Source organism: Monodelphis domestica, chromosome 4 (assembly GCF_027887165.1).
Source record: "Monodelphis domestica isolate mMonDom1 chromosome 4, mMonDom1.pri, whole genome shotgun sequence".
In the NCBI taxonomy this organism is placed as follows: Eukaryota; Metazoa; Chordata; class Mammalia; order Didelphimorphia; family Didelphidae; genus Monodelphis; species Monodelphis domestica.
This window is the reverse complement of record NC_077230.1, coordinates 186,409,154-186,429,271: the sequence shown is the minus strand read 5'-3', so window position 1 is coordinate 186,429,271 and position 20,118 is coordinate 186,409,154. Positions and strand designations below refer to the sequence as shown.

General features: G+C 40.5%; 1 protein-coding gene and 1 long non-coding RNA gene across 3 annotated transcripts in view; both read left to right on the top strand.

Annotated features, from left to right (window-relative positions):
• CHN1 (chimerin 1) overlaps window positions 1-3,799 on the top strand; it is a 275,820-nt gene extending 272,021 nt beyond the window's left edge. For both annotated transcript variants that reach the window (XM_007494411.3, XM_056794021.1), the window contains one exon: window positions 2,899-3,799. In XM_007494411.3, coding sequence (XP_007494473.1) covers window positions 2,899-3,070 — 172 coding nt within the window. In that variant the 3' untranslated portion in view covers window positions 3,071-3,799. The remainder of the gene's footprint in view (window positions 1-2,898) is intronic.
• A 9,588-nt stretch (window positions 3,800-13,387) lies between these two features.
• Window positions 13,388-19,530, top strand: LOC130453719 (uncharacterized). Its single transcript, XR_008911237.1, has 3 exons — window positions 13,388-14,440; window positions 15,946-16,220; window positions 18,094-19,530. It is a non-coding gene; the product is annotated as an uncharacterized LOC130453719 (long non-coding RNA).
• The last annotated feature ends 588 nt before the right edge of the window (window positions 19,531-20,118 follow it).

The window sequence follows — 20,118 nt, the reverse complement described above, 5'->3', positions numbered from 1 at the left end:
AGAATGCAGACTTGATTAGGGCAGAAACAAGTTTGACAAAGCAGTATCTATTTGTAGTTACCATAGACCGAAATATTCATATTCTGCCAAACACATGAACAGAGCGTACAGTACAAAGAATGGAACTTCACAGATTCTAGCATGGAAAATTTGGAGCAACAAACTACCTCTCAGATTTGAGAGGCTGACTTTCTTTTTTTAATCTCTCTGCTTACATTTTATTTCCTTATAACTCTTACCTTCTATCTTCGACTCAATACTAAGCATCTGTTCCCAGGTAGAAGAGCGGTAAAGGCTAAGCAGTTGGGGTCAAGTGACTTTCTCAGGGTCACCCAGCTAGGAAGTGAGTCCAGATATAAACCCAGGACTTCCCATCTCTATCCACTGAGCCACCTAGCTGCCCCTGTCCCTGCTTAAAAAGGAGTTCAGTGTTTTCGATGAGTATTTCTGATGCTGGTGCTACAATCCAATGGCTTGGTGGGAGAAGCTTAGGAGAAGAAGGGAAAGGATGATTAGCCTATTTCTCTTACCTCTCAGAGTCTGGTTCTATATGCAAAAACGATGGGTTTAGATGCTCTCATATATGATTTCTCAGCCAGTCTAACGTCTCTCCAATCTGAAAAGAGTGAGTTTCTAAGTGGTTTAAAAACCACATGGCCAATCAAAAAGACAAAAATATGAGAACAGCAACAAAATTATAACAAAAACAATTTTGCCAAATGCCTGATAAGTGCAGAGCATGGGGCCAGACAGATGGTAGTTTATAAGCATATAAGGAATCTTTCTGGAATAAGAGATTAAATGGGTCTGAAGCAAAAACATTTAAATATTTTCATAACTTATGAGCTCCCCCAAAATGAATGCTTAGTACTTTTTTTACAGAAGACCAGATGTTTCTTCCACATTATTTTAGAGCCTTTATTTAATGTGTGTTACCTCAGGTATAGGTCAAAGCTTGCTTCCAGCTTACATGTTATTCCAGTGGCCCTCCCCTTAAAAAATGTTTGTTCTTCCTTAATGTGTCTCTTAAGTGACGTTTGTTTGAGATGAAGGACTGTCATGTAGGCAATGAATTTTGTCTTCTTTGGTGGTGGAAGGCGAAGTCCAGAGGACCTGAATTCAAATCCCAACTCTGATGCTTTACTCCTATACATTTATTAGATGCAGAGGATTAAGCACTGGACTTGGAATCCTCTTCAGGAGTTCAAATCTGATCTCAGACATGTCCTAGCTGTGGGACCCTGGCCAAGTCACTTAACTCTGTTTGCCTCCATTTCCTCATTTATAAAATGAACTAGAGAAAGAAATGGCTAACCCCTTCAGTATCTTTGCCAAGAAAACCCAAAATGGGATCACAGAGAGTCAGATGCAACTAAAATAATACAACAAGGATACTTACTACCTTGGCCAGGTCACTTAATTTTCCTGGGTCTCAGGTTCCTCATCTGTAAAATGAAGAGATTGGGCCAGATGGTCTCTGAGGTCCCTTCCAGTCCTAGATCTATGATGCTATGCCAAGGGGAACTAAAATGACACTCATTTTGGCTCTTTCCCAAAATTCACCTTCAAAATGATTCAGTCCCCAGGGTCTCTCAGCTTTATAGCTGAGTATAATGCAGTATGCCAAGCTGAAAATGCTCTTTCAAATCAAGTCCATGGAATCCTTCCATCATTTCCATCATTTATGTACCCATAAAGCTAAGGCACAGGAAAATGAAGAAAGTCACATGAGCGTAAGCAAGTCACTTAAACTCTCCCCATTTCCTCATCCATAAAATGTGGGTGATTATATCTCCACCACTGTCCTCATGGGGCTGTTGTATAGAAAGTGCTCTTTTAAGCCTTAAAGTGCTAGATAAGGTATTATTACTCATTTTCATGGGGAAAATAGAGACACTTAGTGCAACACATTAATTCAGGTCTGAGTGCTCAGGGAACTGTGTGAAGTTTTCATGTCAATCATTAAATGAATTCATTTAAGGAAAATCAATAGGTGGAGATTTGTATTCAACTGAATGTGAGGATGGCCTCCATCATGGTAAGAGAACTTCCCATGATAAATTTATGGGAGAATATGGACAAGAGCTGCACAGAACTAGCAGGCATAGATGGGTGGCAATCTGCATCACTGAAGAGAATTTTCTCCCCTCAGTGAGATCATGGAGCTGTTGAAGAAGTAGAACAATTATTGAGAAGTAATTCAGTCCTAACTCTTTTCTCCTTAGTGCTATGTTCATAATAAAAATACTTTTCACTCAATAATAGATCTAGAGCTTGATAAATTAAGGCAATTGCTTTTAGTAAACTCAATCTATTAGAGAAGGCAACTGAAACAGTGTAAAGGACATGAACTTGGAGTCAGAATAACTAGATCTGAATGATGGCTCTGCTTCATCTTTGTCATTCTTAAATCTGAGATCATAATATCAACATTTCCTATTTCACAAGGCTGCTGTGAGCGCTTAATGATTTTATTTAGTATATATTATACAGATATAGATATATACATAGAGAAAGCACTGTATAAATTGTGAGCTGCTATATAAATTTTGTTTAATTAGTATGACTCAAGAAGAAACTTAGAGATCAATCTGCCATTTTAAAGATGAGAAAACTGGAGTCCAGAGAAATTTGTAAATATCTATATAGATTTAGAGCTAGAAACTAACCTAGAGGACCTCTGGTTCAACCTCATTTTATAGATGAAGACACTAAGGCTTAGAGAAGTAAGTGACTTGCTAATGATCAAAAAACTAGCAAGTATTTGTCCATCAGGAACAAATGTACAGTGTAAGTTGGCTATTTTTGTCCACTCTTGCTGCCTCCTGAAGAAATAAACTCATACTTAATAATAAGGACCTTTTTGACAGCCACTGTGGTTGTTTTATTTTTCTTCAGGGTAACTCTTCATGAAAAGGAGAACCTCATGAATGCCGAGAATCTTGGAATTGTCTTTGGACCCACCCTCATGAGATCCCCAGAACTAGATGCAATGGCAGCCTTGAATGATATACGGTATCAGAGACTGGTGGTGGAGATGCTTATCAAAAATGAAGACATTTTATTTTGAATTTTTCCTTTTTGCATAAAGAGAAGAGAACTATGTTCTACAGATGAAGGAATGTTTTATAGTCATTTAATTGGCTCTTCTAGCTGAATTATTTCTTGATTAGAGCTTTGGGTATGCACCAGATAAAAATGAAGGAATCTTATGTTGTTTGTGTAGTGCCACTCAGCTGTCCTTGTCCAACAATTAATGCCTAAGCTCCAGTACTAGTAATCCTGGGTGTTTATCATGTTAAAGAAAACTCAAGCTATTGCATGATTGGCTCCCTTTTGGGATAGATCTCTATACTAAAGAAACAACAAAACAACACAGCTTCTTCATCCTGGAAAGTCTGTGGTTGTAATTCAGCATGTTTCTCAGCGTAAACCTGTTGTGATTTCGCTTTTATGTTCTAGGTCATTAGTTTCTGATACTTACAAAAAAAAATATGGTTGAAACAGTACCTTGGGCTCACGCATTGCCATTTCCTATTATCGTTTGCCAACTATTATTGAGTGGTTTATTTCTGGTTTCTCTCAGCTCTTCTATCATGTAGTACTTTGTTTCCAACAAGAAAAAGATGTGTTTTTTGATTGTTACTTTAAGCAATTATCCATGCCAATAAAATGTACAACACTGAGCATTTCCCTTATTATTATTTTATTATTATTATTGGTTTTCAGTTGTAATTTTGTATTTTTATCTGGCATGCTTATATTAATTTATTAAATTTTGCTTTTAGAAATCCAAAAACATTGATAGCTTTATTTTTTTAATTAATGAAAGCATTTAAGAATTTTTTTTCTCAACTTAGTCATTGTAAAACGCTGCATCTCACCTTTATAAAGGTTCCCGATAGAAAGTGGAATCCAGAATATTTTCCAAGCTCTTAGAGGGTAGACTGGCAAGAGAAAAAATGAGTCTTTTTTCTGTTTATTGATATAACTTAATGCTTAGCCATGCAGTTAGCATCATTAAAAACCTGGCTACAAATATTTTTTTTTATAACAGACCTCTGATTGAAATGATACAGAGAACTCCAAGGGAGAAAACTCCCTCTACAAGTACAGTCATTTCTCAACAACTTATAGCAATACAGAATATAGTGACCCCCCCCCAGGAGTCCTATAATATTTATCTGTGGGTAATAACCTGAGATAGAGAGAGGACGCTAAGGAAATGGGAGAATAATAATGACTGAAAGGCTAGAGTTGAAACACATGGGGAGTAACGTGAACTCCGAGGAAATAAGAGGAATAAGAGAATAGGTGGGGAGTACCAACCCCTTGATACTCCTATAGACAAGAGAGTCTGAACCTTAATAGGAAGCTTCAGGGGCATCGCTGAACTCCTTGGTGCCTCCTATAGACAATAGAGTCTAAGCCTTAGTAGGAGGCACTGGGGTTGTCCAAGTCTCCAGGAAAGAGATAAAGTGAAGCAAGAGAGGTAAGAGGAGAGGAGGGAACAGAGGGAGAGAGGAAGTGAAGGGCAAGAGAGCTAGTTAGAGAGCTAGTCAGAGAGAGCTAGTAAGGGCTAGTAAGAGTGAGTTTCGTGCTAGTCCCCAGTATTTATTGAAGGTTTTTAGGAATGTGGATCAATAAATACATAACATGACATAGGTTTTAACATTGGTTGAATTGACAATGATGAGATCAAAGAGGTGGGAATTAATCCAACCCACGCTTTGCAAATGAGTGTAGTCCCAGCAGAGGCATGACTATTAACCCCAGCTTTGCAAATGAAAGTGCTCCGAGCTGAGGCAGCGTGGCCCTGAGGCAGTGTGCCCCCCCCCCCACCTCAAGGTCCAGCCCATGAATTTACCATCCTTTGCTAGTCCCTTGGCCTACTCCTTTCCATACAATGACCATCAAGAGGTCTGACCATGTGTCTGGTAATACAATATCAATACATCAATCATACTTCCCAGATGCCAACATGCCTGGTATGCTACACAGAACTACTGGGATACTAAGAGTTTTGCCCAACCCAGTGTTATATAGCTCGTCTCTCTGCAACAGAACTAAACACAGATCATCCTGACACGGGGGCTCCTGTTCTATCCACTATACCACCTTGTCTTTAAAAGGCATACCTAGTACCCAAATGACTTCTAGACTGTTCAAGGAAAAGGAGAAAATGTTGATGCATAAAATTTAGATTATATTTTCTGGTATTTATAATGTCACTGAAATTGATATTCTGTCACTTTCAAGAAAATCTCAGCAAATGACAGAAGGAATTTTACTAAAGTGTGAGACTAAGATTCAAGGTGGCCCAGTAAGTAGAGCTCAGGGCTTGGTGTCGGGAAAACGTGAGTTTGAATCCAACCCAGATACTTACTACATACATGACCCTGGGTAAGTCACTTAACCTCTGTTTGCCTCCATCTCTTCATCTGTAAAATGGGGCTCATAATAGAACCTACCTCCTAGGGCCATTGTAAAGATCAAATGAAGAAATATTTTTTAAGTTGGTTAGCATGGTGCCTAGCACATAGTAGATGCTAGATAAATTTTTTATTTATCTAGAAGAGCTAGATTAATATTTAATATAGGGAGACATTTATTCAGCCTCTAACACATCACAGACAATGAATTCAATGCAGAAATGGTATAAAGGATATCATCTGAGAAAAGCATGAACAGAAACTCAATTGGGCCAGCAACATAGTAGAGTCAAAAGAACACCAATGGACAGCCCATTGGCATTCATGCAATCCCAACATCAAGTGAATGTGAAGATGGCCCCCATAGTATAAAGAATACTTCCCATTAAGGGAAAATATGGACAAGAGTTGCACAGAACAAGCAGGCAGAGATGGATGCCTTCTTCTTAGTGTGTGCTCATATTAAAATTTAATTATTGGTCTAATTATTATTATATATAATAAATATATAATATATATAATTTATGTAATTAATAATAGATCTAGAGATTGGTAAAGTAAGGCCATTACATTTAATAAACTCAGTCTATTAGAGAAGGCAGCCAAATTAAATATGGAGTCAAAATAACTAGATTTTAATCCTGACTCTGCCTCATTTTTCTCATCTTTAAATTTGAGGTCCTAATACCTGTTTTTCCTACATCATAGGGCTGCTGTGAGCATATGAATAATTTTATTTATGTATCTGTGGCTATACATATGTGTGTTTACATATTAACGCACATACATCTCTATATTGTTTTGTAAATTGTGTGCTTCTATATAAATTGTATTTATTATTCTGACTCAAGAAGAACCATAAAGAACAACACACATACCAATTTAAAGACGAGAAAATGGAGGTCCAGAGAAATTTATAAGACTATAGATTTAGAGCTAGAAACTAACTTAGAAGCCATCTAGTTCAACTCTCTTATTTTATAGATGAGGAAACAGGCTTAGAGAGTTAGTGACTTGCTAATAAACTAGCAAGTGCCAGAGGTAGCAGTCAGACCCAGGACTTCTTAACTGCAAGGGCAGCACCCTCACCACAATACCATGTTGCTTCACATGCCCAAGGTTCTTGGTTGTCATTTGTCACAAGATTGCCATTAGCCCGGGGCTACATACCAAGGTAGAAGCATAGAAGGCTTCAAACCCATTTTTATGTGACATAGGAAGGAATGTTCCACCACCTCAAATCCATTGACGGCGTTCTTTCCATGTTTGTTGGGGTTCATTTGTTTTAGTCATGTCTGACTCATCATGACCCTTTTTGGGGATACTAGAGTGGTTTGCCATTTTTCCTTCTCTGGCTCATTTTACAGATGAGGAGACTGAGGCAAACAGGGTTAAGTAACCTTCCCAGGGACACAAAACTAGGAAGTGTCTGAGGCCATATTTGAACTTGGGTCTAGTCCTGGAATCCTATCCGCTGTACTACCTGGCTGCCCCATTCTCTCCATTGGAAATGGCCAATGTTTTCCAACTAACAAATGAACTGCTTTTAGTAAGAGCCTGCCATTTTGAGAGTGATCTGACCAGATGGATCTCTTCCTGGATTCCTTGAAGCTAAACTGTTAGATCTTTATTGTTTAAACCTATTTTGTATAAAGCCTCTTTTGCAAGACACGTATATGCATTTGAGGAAATTTTAATAATCCCACATTTATTGAGTAAAAGAAATAATCTAGACCTTGGGTAGATAAGTAGGAATCACTCAGTTCTACAATCAAGATATAGCTCAATTTAAGAGGACAGGTATTAAAAAGAATGGCACATCTCACAGAGGAGACATCAGACAGCTGTTGAAGGCTGTTGAAAAATTAGGCCCATTATTACAGGACACAGAAAGAAGATATTAGGTAGAACCACCACCTCCATAAACCAGGTTGTTTTTCATCCCTTTCTGTGTAAAGGAAGGAACTTGGTCATTTCTAAAACAAATAGCTGTGTGGTCCCTGCCCTGAGGCTGTAAGCTCGAAGGGAAGGTCTCATATTCTGCTAACACTACTGGAAACACAGTTTCACTTGCAAAGCCCTGAAGGATGCTATTGCCTATGGATTTTGTGCCACAGGCCCATACACTATCATAAGCAGAAGCCCTGAAAGCTGTGAGGAACAATGAAAGGAGTTGAAATGCACAGTAATCATTTTTTGAGGCAATCACAAATATCACATGCACACAGGGAAACAAATTTAAAACCACCTACTTGTAATCATAGAAAGCCCACAGCTTTGGCAGCGCTGGTACTGAGTGTCACTGAGGAGAAGTCCTTCAGTGGGTTGTAGTCTCTTTGGAAGGGACTCAGCTCTCCCTGGATTTCTACTGCTCTGAAAGAAAAACTTTCCAAATCGAATCAACAAATATTTTTATTTTTTCAGTTTTATGAAGAAATAATTTTTGACAACTGTTTTCTGAGATTTTTGGACTCAGATTTTCTCCCTCTTTCCATTCTCCCACCCCTCAAATATATAATATATATGGATATATAAGTGCTTTCCATGCAATACATATTTCTATATTGCTCTTGTCATGATGAAAGATGCCTATCATACATAGCACAAAAAAAAAAACAAAGGAAATTAAATAGAAGGTGGCATGCTTGAATCTTTGATCAGCTTCCAACAGTTCCTTCTTTGGCTGAATCAACAAAGTATGTATTAAAAACTAACATGGCAAGACATTGTACTTATCTCTAGAGATATAAAGACAAAAATTAAACTCATTATCCTCGAGGAATTTCCATTTTATTGGAGGAAGATAGATAGATAGATAGATAGATAGATAGATAGATAGATAGATAGATAGATAGAAAGTCTCAGGTTGAAGAAGGCACTGAGGATGATACCAACCAGATCTTGAAAATCATTATAGTGGGGTCAATGCAAATTTTTCAAGAAAAAGTCTTTTTTTCTCAATGTTTCTCTTCCATGGATGTGAACTAGCTTAACAGCCTGATTAACAGTTGTTGTTATTGGATCTAACTCTTTGTAACCCCATTTAGCGTTCTCTTGGCAAAGATAATGGAGTGGTCTGCCAGTCCTTTCTCCAGCTTATTTTCAAATGAGGAACTGAGGCAAACAAGTGACTTGCCCAGAATCACACAGCTACTAAATGTCTAAGGCTAGATTTGAACTCATGAAGGAAGATGAGTCTTCCTGATCTCAAGCCTAATGCTCTATCGACATAGTGCCCAAAGTAATACAAAGACTCTTGAATAAATGTTTCTTCTCCCATTTATAGTCATGTTATTAAACTCAAGTCAAGTGAAAAAACAAGTGGTCTCAGATGGCAGTTCACAGTCGAAATAAACAAACCTCTGAAGGTTCTTCTTTTTAACTAAATGTTTTCATCACTCCCTTGATCTCTACTTTGAAAACAGCAGCACATCCTTCCATTCAAAAATCAAATCCAAAGACAATCTCAGAGTAGACATTAATGTGCCCAGAAACTTTCTCCCAATGATTTTTGTTGTTGTTGTTATAACTACACAAAGGTGACTTGTAATCATGGTAAACATCATCCTCTTACTGGAATATTTTAGCGATGGTCAACAGGGCTCTTGATACAAGTATAACGCCCGTTCTGTTGCATCATTTTTGATCATGTTGTGTAAGTGGTCTTCCTCATTTCAGAGTGCACTTGTGCCAGAACTGAACTCTTGCCTCACTGATGAAGGGGTAGACCACCTGGAAATACAAGGACAACAGGACTGCTGGGCAATTGGGACCCCTTTTCTCCTTTGGGGCAGGTCTGCTCCGTGACCTCCCATAAAGCCTTCGTGCCCACCTTCACCAGTCCCTGCTCATTCAATCCCACAGAGCTGGACTTTGCATTCAGAGGAGTTATGAAGGATTTATTCCTGAAGAGCATCCAACCTCCCTAGGTCAGCTCCAACCCTTGAGCAGCCTGGGGCATCTTTCTTTCCTTCAAGTACAAAAATTGAACATCTACCCTCTTTTACATTTTGACTTGGTACTTCCAAATTAATCCTTATTGAATTGCAAATCCTTATTGAATCAACAATGTGGGAAAGATGTGGAATGAAGAACGACTGATTTCACACAGGCCCAGCTTATACTTTGGGGAACTTCAAAGTATTTTAACACACTGTGTGGATTTATGCAATTGGGCTCCTGCCAGTCTGCCCATGGCGAGGGATAATGTAGCTCCCCTTTGCCGCAGAGCTGGTGGCCATTGGAGCTCTCTCATCCATGGAGGTGGCTGGCAGCAACTGACCCCGATCAATCAGTCGATGCTCCTGTGCGGTGCCATCAGTCACTTGGCCAGCTGGCATCTAAATTGCCTATGCCAGGGATGCGATCACATTAAAACCAAACACAGGGCTCTAACTGTCCAGCTAATATGATAGTATTTGTTTGAAACTAAGTATAAAAAGCTCCATAAAGCCTAAAATTCAGTAAATGAAAGGAAAAAAATCCTAAGTTCACTGCTTGTTTGTGGGATTTTTTACTTCTGCTATAAGTAGAATGGGAGATATAGTGATGATGGCTAGAGAGGGAAAGAATCAGAATCTGAAAGATCGTCTATCCCAACTCCTACATTTTGGAGAAGAGGAAACTAAGATCTGCAATAGAAAGGGTATATGACTTGTTCAAGGGCACTCTAATAAATGGCGAATATATGCAACAGAAGATATAAATAAGAAAATTCATTAATTTGTTGTGGTTCAATTGTGTCCAACTCTTCATGGCCCCATTTTGGGTTTTCTTGGATGAAGTAACACTGGCGTAGTTTTCCATTTTGCAGATGAGGAAAACTCTGGCAAACAGGGTTAAATGACTTGCCCAGGGTCACACAGCTAGTAAAGTATCTAAAATCTTGATTTGCACTCAGCTCTTTCAAAATTCCAACAATCTAGCATACAGTAGGGTTCTGCTCTACTAATTTCCATGATCAACCCTCATGATTTCTTTTAATTCAACTACTTACATTCAGGTCACCAATATCATCAGGAAATGCCAAAGCTCTTGAATTATCAAAATAAATTTATATTTTACAGATTTTACATTTCATAGCAAGGACATACATGCACTCGGTCAATACTTTCAGATCCTGAAGCATGAAATGAAGACCTGCCAAGTGATTACCCTTCACAGCAGACTAAAGAAAATCTTGATTCGTGCGGTTTGTTAATTTCTGCTAGAAAGATTAACCTTTTGTTCAGTCTCTTATCTTTGGCATGGATTTCATGTTACAAACTGTTTCTTTTACTGGTTCCTCAGTTAAAGAGTACAAAGCAAGGTCAGGAGAAGTCAGGGCTGCAGGGCTGACCTACTTTTTTCCAGCCCTGGTGAACGCTTGCAAATGTTTTGATAATACAACTGCAATTATATTGTCGCAGGAAATATCAGCGTGGAAAGCTAGCAATCTTGAGGTTGTTTATTCTTGACCATCGACATTGCTGCCTAGCTACCCAGCCCAACTGTGGTACTCATGGAAGTCCTAAGAAAGCAGAGGAGGTGATGTCTTATTGACCAAAGTGACTCAGAAATAAGGGAGCCTGGAAAATGGAACCTTTGGGGAGTAAAATACCAGAAATCCAGGAATAGATCTTAAAGATGAAAAATCTGGTGGTGACACCAGTTGTGTTAGAATGGCTGCCCTCTGATGCTTCTCAGAAAGCAACCGGATATTGAAATGTCCTTTACTTCTCAGCGTAAATTAGTAAATCATTCCTAAGCCAGTTACATCCAGTCCCTGGAGACACTTCCTATCCTAAGGAGTAGCAAAAACAATAATGAGTAATCTATTATCCAGGAATTGGTTTCCCATCATGCATGCCAAGATCCTGTGGGCCAGCAAGACAGGCTGGCCACGTAGATGTTAGTTTTCTAACCAGGCTTTGGCAGGAGTAAGAAAGAGGCTATTGGAGTGATAGACAAGTACCCAAGAATCCCAAGTGCCAGCCATTCTTCTAGTTGGTGACCTGCTTCTCTGGCACTACCCAAGCCCTAGATCTGATTCTGCTCCCCCAGATTTCTCCCTAATTCCTTTTTGCTGCATTGGCTTCTCCCACGTCTTGCTCTCTGTCCTTCCACTCTGTCCTTCCAGCTCCGCTCTGGTGACTCACTCTGACTCCTGACTGCTCCATTCCATAATTCCAATGGCCTTTCCTCCCCCAGCTCCAAATGAGACTTTTCAGAAAGAAATGAGGGAAGCAATCAAATTCTACAGAAATTGAGAAGGAAATTGAGTGCACCTCCTGTTAGGTCACTAAGTCCAAATATTAAAGTAGGGCGGAATCTACAAAATTGAGGGGAGTCATTTTAGGTCTCATAAAAAGAAGGGCTGTATTGCTTTGAACATGGGTTTGTGCTGAATATAGAGCAGACCCCCAAATTAAGTTGTCTTTAAAAAAGAAAAAATGCCTGGGGAATACTCGAAATAATGGCCCAAAATTATAGTATTAAAACATATTTACTAGGAGGCTTTTTTACATTTCTTTCCATTTAAATGAAACCTTTTATTCATTTCTATTATAACTACTCTCATCGTTATCACTGAACTCTTACTCCTTTTGCATGAATATGGGCCACACTCAGCTTGTGCACAAGCAGATTTCGGGGAGAGGAGAGTCAAGTCAATGAGCATTAAGTACTTACAAAGAAAGACAAAACTATGGCCCCTGCCTTCAAAGGCTTTGTGTTCCACTGGGGGGCTGGAGGGATGGAGAGAGATAATGAGCAGACAATTACATGACTACAAGACATCTTCAGGGCAAAATGGAGGTTCATCTCAAAGGAAAGAAACTCTGGGAAAAGGAACCTGGAAAGACCTCCTGCAGAAGGTGAGATTTGATCTGATCTGAAGGGAAACTGGGAGGCAAGGGGGAGAGGAGAGAGAATTCCAGGCATGGGGAATAGTTAGTAAAAATATTTCAGTCCAGAGATGGAGAATCCAACATGAAGAGTGGAAAATAGACCAATGTAGATACATCAGGAGGTGGCGAGGTGGCGAGGTGGATAGAGTGCTGGGCTTAAAGTCAGGAAGACTCCTCTTCCTGAGTTCAAATCCGGTCTCAGATTCTTACTAGCTGTGTGACGCTGGGCAAGTCACTTAACCCTGTTTGCCTCAGTTTTTCCATCTATACAATGAACTGGAAAAGGAAATGGCAAACCACTCTATTATCTCTGCTGAGAAAAATCCAAATAGTGTCACAAAAAGTCAGACATTCCTGAAGTGACTGAACAATAACAAAGCTATATTATAAAGTACGTGGAAGTTGCATAAAGTGAAGAAGGCTGGAAAGGGAGGGACAGACCAGGTTGTGAAGGATATTAAATGTCAAAAAGAGGATTTGATGTTGAACCCTGGAGGCAATAGGGGGCACTGGAGTTTTTTGGGTTGGAGATTGGGATGGAGAGGGTATTATGGTCAGGCCTGCACTTGAGAAGATGATGGGATTTGCCCAAAGTTAAATGGCCAGCTGGGGGCAAATCTAGGATTCAAGCCCACAATATCATCATCATATTAGAAAACTGGAAGGTTTGCTCAGGATTACACTGGCAGAAATTAGCTAGGGTGACTGGAAGAACGGTGATGCCCTTGGCATTAAAGAAAGTTGAAAGGAGGGAGAATTTTGGGGGAAAGATGACAAGTTCTATTTTAGACATAATGAGTTTAAAATGCCAAGAAGTTTCCAGTTCAAGGTGTCCGAGAGGCAGTTGGTGATGTAGGACTAGAACTCAGGAGAGATGTATTCCAACGGCAGCCCTGTAAGCATTTGTGTTTGAGATTAGCACCAATGCTCTGGAGAAGGGCCACTCTTTCTCCCAACATAATTGCCCCTGAGATTTTAGCCACCACAACTCCTCACTCCTCATTGTGAATTACATTTTCCTCACCTTTCAGAATAACTAGTACTTCTGCTAGTATTAGAATAACTAATCCCTAGCTATGTTTCCAGGCTTAGGTAGGTGGTACATGAATTATCTCCATCTTACAATAGTTGGCTAGACAAATTGCTTACCATCTCTGGGAGGGAAGAGAGACACAATTTGGATCTTATAATTTTGGAAAATGTATGTTGATAATGATTACATTTAGTTGGAAAAATAAAATATCTTTTAAAAATAAAATAAAATAATAGTAGATGAATAGAGAGCTACACTTGGCATCAGAAAGACTCTGGTTCTTGTCTCTCCCCTGACAATGGTGGGTGGAATCCTGAGCAAATCAACTCCTAGCGGCAAAGCAACTCTAACAATATGAACCGCAGAATCAGGGTCACATCTTCTGAGGTCAAATCTGGCGGAGCCAGGGCAAAGGACTCCAAGAGGTAGCCATGAGAAGGGAGAACATCCTGGTCACGGGAGATCATCTGGCAAAGTGTGGCCATAGAAATAGAATGTAGTGTTGGAGGAGCATCAGAATACGTCTGTTTGGTTAGAATGTGGAAGGTTTAAGGAGGAGTGATACATAATCTCCCTAGAAGCAGATCAGAATCAGTTAGATATGGGCAGAGCCCAGCAGAGGAGCTCAGTCAAAAATCCTGAGGATAACAGATTTAGAGCTAGAAAGTCCCTCAGAACCCATCTAATGCAGCCTCCTCGTTTTATAGATGGGACCCAGAGAAGTTAAGTGACTCGCTTAAGGTCATAGGCATTAATTTCAAGAGATGAAAGACTTGAACTAGGCTCCTGCTTCCAGAACCAAAGTTCCTTCCGTTGGGCTGCAGTGCTATAGTTTGTCCTAGAAGCCATTGGGAGCCACTGAAATTTCTTGACCAAAGGGGTGGCACAATCAGATGAGTGCTGTGAGAAAACCAATTTGGCAGCTGTGTGGAGAACCTCTCGGAGAAGAGGGAGAGAGGGGGTGGTAGTTAGGAGGCTCCTGCAGTTATGCAGCCACGTGATGGGGTGCAGATCTAGGATGGTGGTTGTGTAACTAGAAGCACAAGGGATGCTCTAGAGGCTGAACTGGCAACTGATTCAACATGGAGGTAAGTGAGAGGGATGTGTTGAAGCTGATGTCTACACTGTGATGTTTTGCTGATGTAAAGGAGTTTGTTTTTCACAGACCTAACCAGAGAAAGGAGTTTGAAAGGTAAAATGTAAAAATATGGCAAAGTGAATCCCTTATGAGTTGTGTTTCTTTTTCATCCTTCATTTTCCATCTTAGAATCAATGCTGTGTGTTGGTTCCAAGGCAGAAAAGCAGTTAAGGGTTGAGCAATGGAGGTTAAGTGACTTGTCCAGGGTCATGTAGCTAGGAAGTATTTGAAACTAGGTTTGAACCCAGTACCTCTTATTACCAAGCCTGGCTCTCTATCCACTGAGCCATCTAGCTGCCCACATTCCTATGGGGTATTAAACAAACAGAGTTAAGCGACGTGGCCAAGCATTACCCAAATAGGAAGTATCTGAGGTCAGATTTGAACTCGGGTCCTCCTGACTCCAGACGTGGCTCCCTATCCAGTATAACACCTAGCTGCCCTTCTTAGTGACCTTGAAAAGTCAATTCACTTAAGTCAAGGAGCCAGCCTCAAAGAGGAACTCAGCTCCTGATGGGATTGTTAGAAGATGCATGAAGTTGGGGAAAGAGAAGCTGTAAGAAACCTTGTGGAACTGGGAGAACAGAATCAAAAGCAGCGGCAACTACATCCACCTTCACCCCCAACCCCACCCCCACCAAAACCAAAAAGCCAGAACTGGGGGCAAGGCTGCTTGCTTGGTCAGAATGTGGGGACTCCCTCAAGTAGAGACACCGCAAACAGCAATCTAGTATCTCCCTTCTCTCCACAAGCTCCTTCATGACACCCTTTACACCTTTTCTCTTTGGAAAAGGCAAAGTCTGTTTACTTTTCTTTGTTTTAAATATTTATCTTATCTTTATAAAATAATAGCAACACCAACATTTACAGTGTATCATTCTTATTTTTCAATCAAGTCCTACTTTTTATGATCCTATTTAGAGTTTTCTTGGCAAAGACACTCAAGTCATTTGCCACTTCTTTCTCCAGTTTATTTTACAGATGTGGAAATTGAGGCAAACAGAGTTAAGTGACTTGCCCAGAGTCATACAGCAGTTAAGTGTCAGAGACAGGATTTGAACTCAGACCTTCCTGACTCCAAACCCAGTAGGCTAACCACTGCTCTATTTGCACTGGACCTATTGGGAATGTTGATGGGAGGAGACAAGTAAGAGGGAAATCTCTCCACTAAAGACAAAGAGATAGATCTTACATGGATGTTTTGCCAGAAGCCTGTCTCTGACCAAGGGTTTGGAACTAGCAAAAAGATCAAGAGATTTCCAGGGCCTTTTATGTGACTTCCCAGAGTAGAGGAATACCAGGAATTCCATGGGAGCAATGACTCTGTAGAAAGGCAAAGGGCAAATAGGGGTGGTTAGACAACCCCAGAAACCCCACCATCCCCTTAACTCTGCTACATAGAAAAGGGAATAGAGATTCAGAGGAAAGAAGTGATTTTGCTTCCTTTTCCCCCAGCTTATTGTTAATAGCAAAGAAGAGATTTGAATCCAGGAGCCTAACTCCAAGTCCCTTGTTCCTTCTACTCTACCAAGAAAGATTTCCTTTCCAGAACACTCTCTTCTTATAAGAGGGAACTTAGACAAGAGATGCAGCTTACACCGTAACTTCTCCATTTTCTATTTTGGATCCAATTTGACGTGCCCGTGTATTTCTACCAAAACAAAAAGAAGCTCATTAAGGGATGGATGGTTTCCTTTTTTTGTCTTTGAATCTTCAGCATCTGTGACACAGTAGGTGTTTAGTAAATATTTGTTCCTAAGGAATATAAATAGATTTAGATCTCAAGGGATCTAGATGCTATCAAGTCCAATACCCATATTTTACTGAAAAAGAAACTGAGGCCCACAATTGGCTAAGGAACTTGCCTAGGTCAATAAGAATCTGAGGGGAAATCTGAGCCCATCTCCCTGGCTCCAAGTCCAGTGCCATCCACTATCCCACTGATGCTACAGGCAGTATAATAGTCTGCTTTTGCTGGAGGACGTGGTAAAGGGCTTAATAACATTTTTTTGAACCATCACTGTCTTAGTAACCACTCTGAGACAGAAGGGCAAGGGCTAGGCAAATGGGGCTAAGTGATTTGCCCAGGGCCACACAGCTAGGAAGCGTCTGAAGCCAGGTTTGAACCCAGGTCCTCTCATCTCCAAACTTGGTGCTCTATGCACCGTGCCACCCAGCTGCCCAAGGACTTGATAAATTACCAGCAGCTTCCAGAACATGAGCTCTGCCTGCTGACCAGGTGGCAGAGCTGAGAGACCTCTTCCCCTCCCCAAATCAAGGTTATTCACATTACTAACCAGCATTTTGCCATTGTGTTTCTTAACGTCCTCATTAAATATTAATTTCCATTAATATTAATTACAGCAATTAAAGAGAAACAGCTGTGAAGACAGGCTCCGTTCCTCTTCAGCCTCTGCTTTTCATCGCCAGATAAAACACAGGCACCCAAGGGAGGAGCCTGTAACACATCACTTAGTGAGCAATAAAGGAAAAATACAGGAGGCATTTGAAAATGCTCAGCCCAGGCTCAGAGCTCTCCTGGGGCCATTGATCCATTTCCCCAAGTAGAAAGTTAACAGTTCCCATCTCTGGGTCAGCTCTCTTTTCCCAGGTGCTACTTTACAGTTTGGTGCTGAGGCTGTAGTCAGCCTGGGCCTTCTCAGCCTGGGAAATCCCTACCTGTGGCCTCATCTTGTGCATGCTAAAGCTGGTTCCCTGCCCAGTTATCTCCAGACCAATATCATAAACATTTATTAAGACAAGGCGTACCATTGTTTCATCTCGGAGGCCAAGTGTGCACTTCCAGGGAGAAATCATTGAGACTAATGAGAAGATAATTAGATCCCATCCACTCCCACCCATCTAAATTACTTCTTAGAGAGGATGGCTTCTTAGCAACCAGAAGTCCAGCCCCAACTCAAAGGAAATCTTCTAAAGGCAGAAGATGACCCTATTGTAATGGAAAAAACACTAAATCTGGAGTCAAGAGACAGAGGTTTTAGTCATTAAGTTTAGAGGCAAAAGGAACAGAACAAAGCCTTTCATCTGATCCAGTGCCTGTATTTAATGGGGGTAGATAAGGAAGGTAAGTACCAGAAAAATCAAATTATTTTCCCCAAGGTCATACAAGTTAGTGGCAGAAACAGGATTTGAACTCAGGTCCTCAAACTCAAAAATCTAATGTGTTTTTTTTCCTCTGCACCAAACAGCCACCTCTAGCTATCTTTCAGAGCCACAGTTTCTTTTTCTGTAAAATGAGGAGGTTTGAACCACATAATCTACTAGGTCCCGTCTAACTCTAAAATTTTATGTTGTTACTGGGGGAAGGTGGAATATGGAATAATAATAATAATGAATTACCAACATTTTGAGAAGTTTACTATACAACTTGATGATATTTTAAGTTACAGCCCATTGTTCGGAAAGGTATTTCTTTATGGATTGTGACCATATCCATAGGTTTTGTACTGAATGGATTACCTACTGCTGATTTATTGACTGAAAAATCAGTTGCCCATCCTTGTAGTTTCATAACAATCAACTTTTAAGACTCAGTTTAGCATCACCCCATGTTTTTCCTCTTGATTCTCTCTTGATCTCCAGGACTAATCCTCAGGAAAGCTCTATATCGATGTGCTTAGAGAATAGTCTCTAGACATGGTTGATGAACTACAGCTCATGTTGGGATTTTCTGATGCAACCCTCTTTGGAGAAAGGATCATTTACAACATCTGCAAACTTCCTACCAAACTTCCCACAACATTGCTCGTAGCTCTGCTTCCAGAGTTTGCCACAATGCATCAATCATCTTGGAACTTCCCTCAGCATTTATGGTCTTTTCACCCTGGAACATCTCCTTGCCTTCTGCACCTCCCTTGGTCAGCATCTCCCAGAAACTCCATTCTGAAGAAGGATGCAAGTCCTCTTTTGTCTACTTTTATTCTTCATTCCTCTCTTGTCTGCTTCTCATGCTCCATATTTTTCCACCATGCTCCCACACAAATAGCTTCCCCTGCTACCTACCCTATATCAATCTTTCAGCTATTCTTTTATGTCATCTTTTCCCATTAGAACATGAGCTCTTTGAGGGCAGGCACTACCTTCCTCTTTGTACTTGTAACCCCAAGGTTTAGCACAGTGCGTAGCCCACTGACAACTTAGAGAGCAAATCCACTAAGTTGCTAGGACTGTGAAGGTCAGATGAGGAGTTTGCCTCTTCTACAGTTGATTCCAGAGGTAGAGCATCTAAGCCACTGGGAAGTGAGTCTTGGAAAAACTGTGTAGAATTCTATGGGAATTGATATTGGGAAAACCATCAACATAATTGACTATATCAATAACAAAACCAACAGAAACTCTGTTGCTATTGCAAGAAATGCAAAAAAAAAAAGTATTTGCCAAACTATAATACCCATTCCTTAAAATTTTATGGGAATGAGTTAATCACTGGTTTGTCAAAGGGTTGCGTTGATAATGACTCCAAGTTCTGCTCCCTTTCAGGGCAGCTGATGGGCTATTTAAGGGTTTAATATCTCTGTATCTATTCCTGGCCTCCTGTGAGTCCTTGGTATCTTGGACATTTTCTATGGGATGAAATAAATGTTGTTCCACACTCAGTGTGCATTTAGTTTATTGAGGGCCTATGAGGGACCTAGGGATCCTAATACCCGCATTTGAGAAAACTAGCACATGAGCTATAATTAAACTTTATCTTGGAGATTTTCCTGGATTAACTGAAGCCAAAGCTCTTAGAGTCAGGACCCCAGGACCCAAACAGAATGTAAATTCAGAGTCCTTAGGGGACTCCGTAACATGGCTTATATTACCATTCATCTGTCCTCAGCAAATGAAGACGCTTTGGAATGCCACTATTCTCTTTCCAGTAGATTTTCATAATGTCCTGTTCAGCTAAGCAGGGGCAGATGTTTCGTTCATTTCCAAATGAGAAAATCGAGGTCGAGAGAAAAGAGGTCACATTTTCAAGGTTCCAGAGCTCATCAGGAATCCCCAGGTAGAAGCCACTCACTCACCTCAGCTGTTTCCAAGTCCAAAAATGCAGAGTGTTTGGCAATCTGGTTACAGATTCCAGGCTTTACACTGCATGCATTTGTTAGGAGGTGGCTAAAAAGCTGGAGCACATGCCCCGCTTCCAAATGGGTGGGTGACCTGACAGGGACACATGCTTCCCAGTGGGACTTTGTTGCTATGGGGATGTAAGATTTTCAGCATTAGCAGTGAGTGGCAAATTTTCCATCATGCAGATGCAAACAAATTTCAGCCCCAGGATTTTTTCCTTCTGGTAGCATCTAGAGTTGGCAGTTTCCCAGCAGAGTAGCTCTGTGGGGAGGGTCCTCAGGAAGTTCCAGGATTCTGTATGGAGTAGCGAGGGAGGGGCACAGAGAGGAAGAGCTAGACCTTGTTTCTGTTTGCCAGCATTTCCACCCAAATCAGACCACCTCTGCATTCTCTGAATTTGAATCCAACCCTAGAGCGTAAGGGGGCATGGGGAGGAGATGATTGCTCTTCTAAGGGCCTGGCTTTTTAAAAAATGTGTCTTCCTCACTAGCATATCTCAAACCAGGATGATTTGATCCTATTTCCTATCTTGCTTGCCACCTAATGAATCAT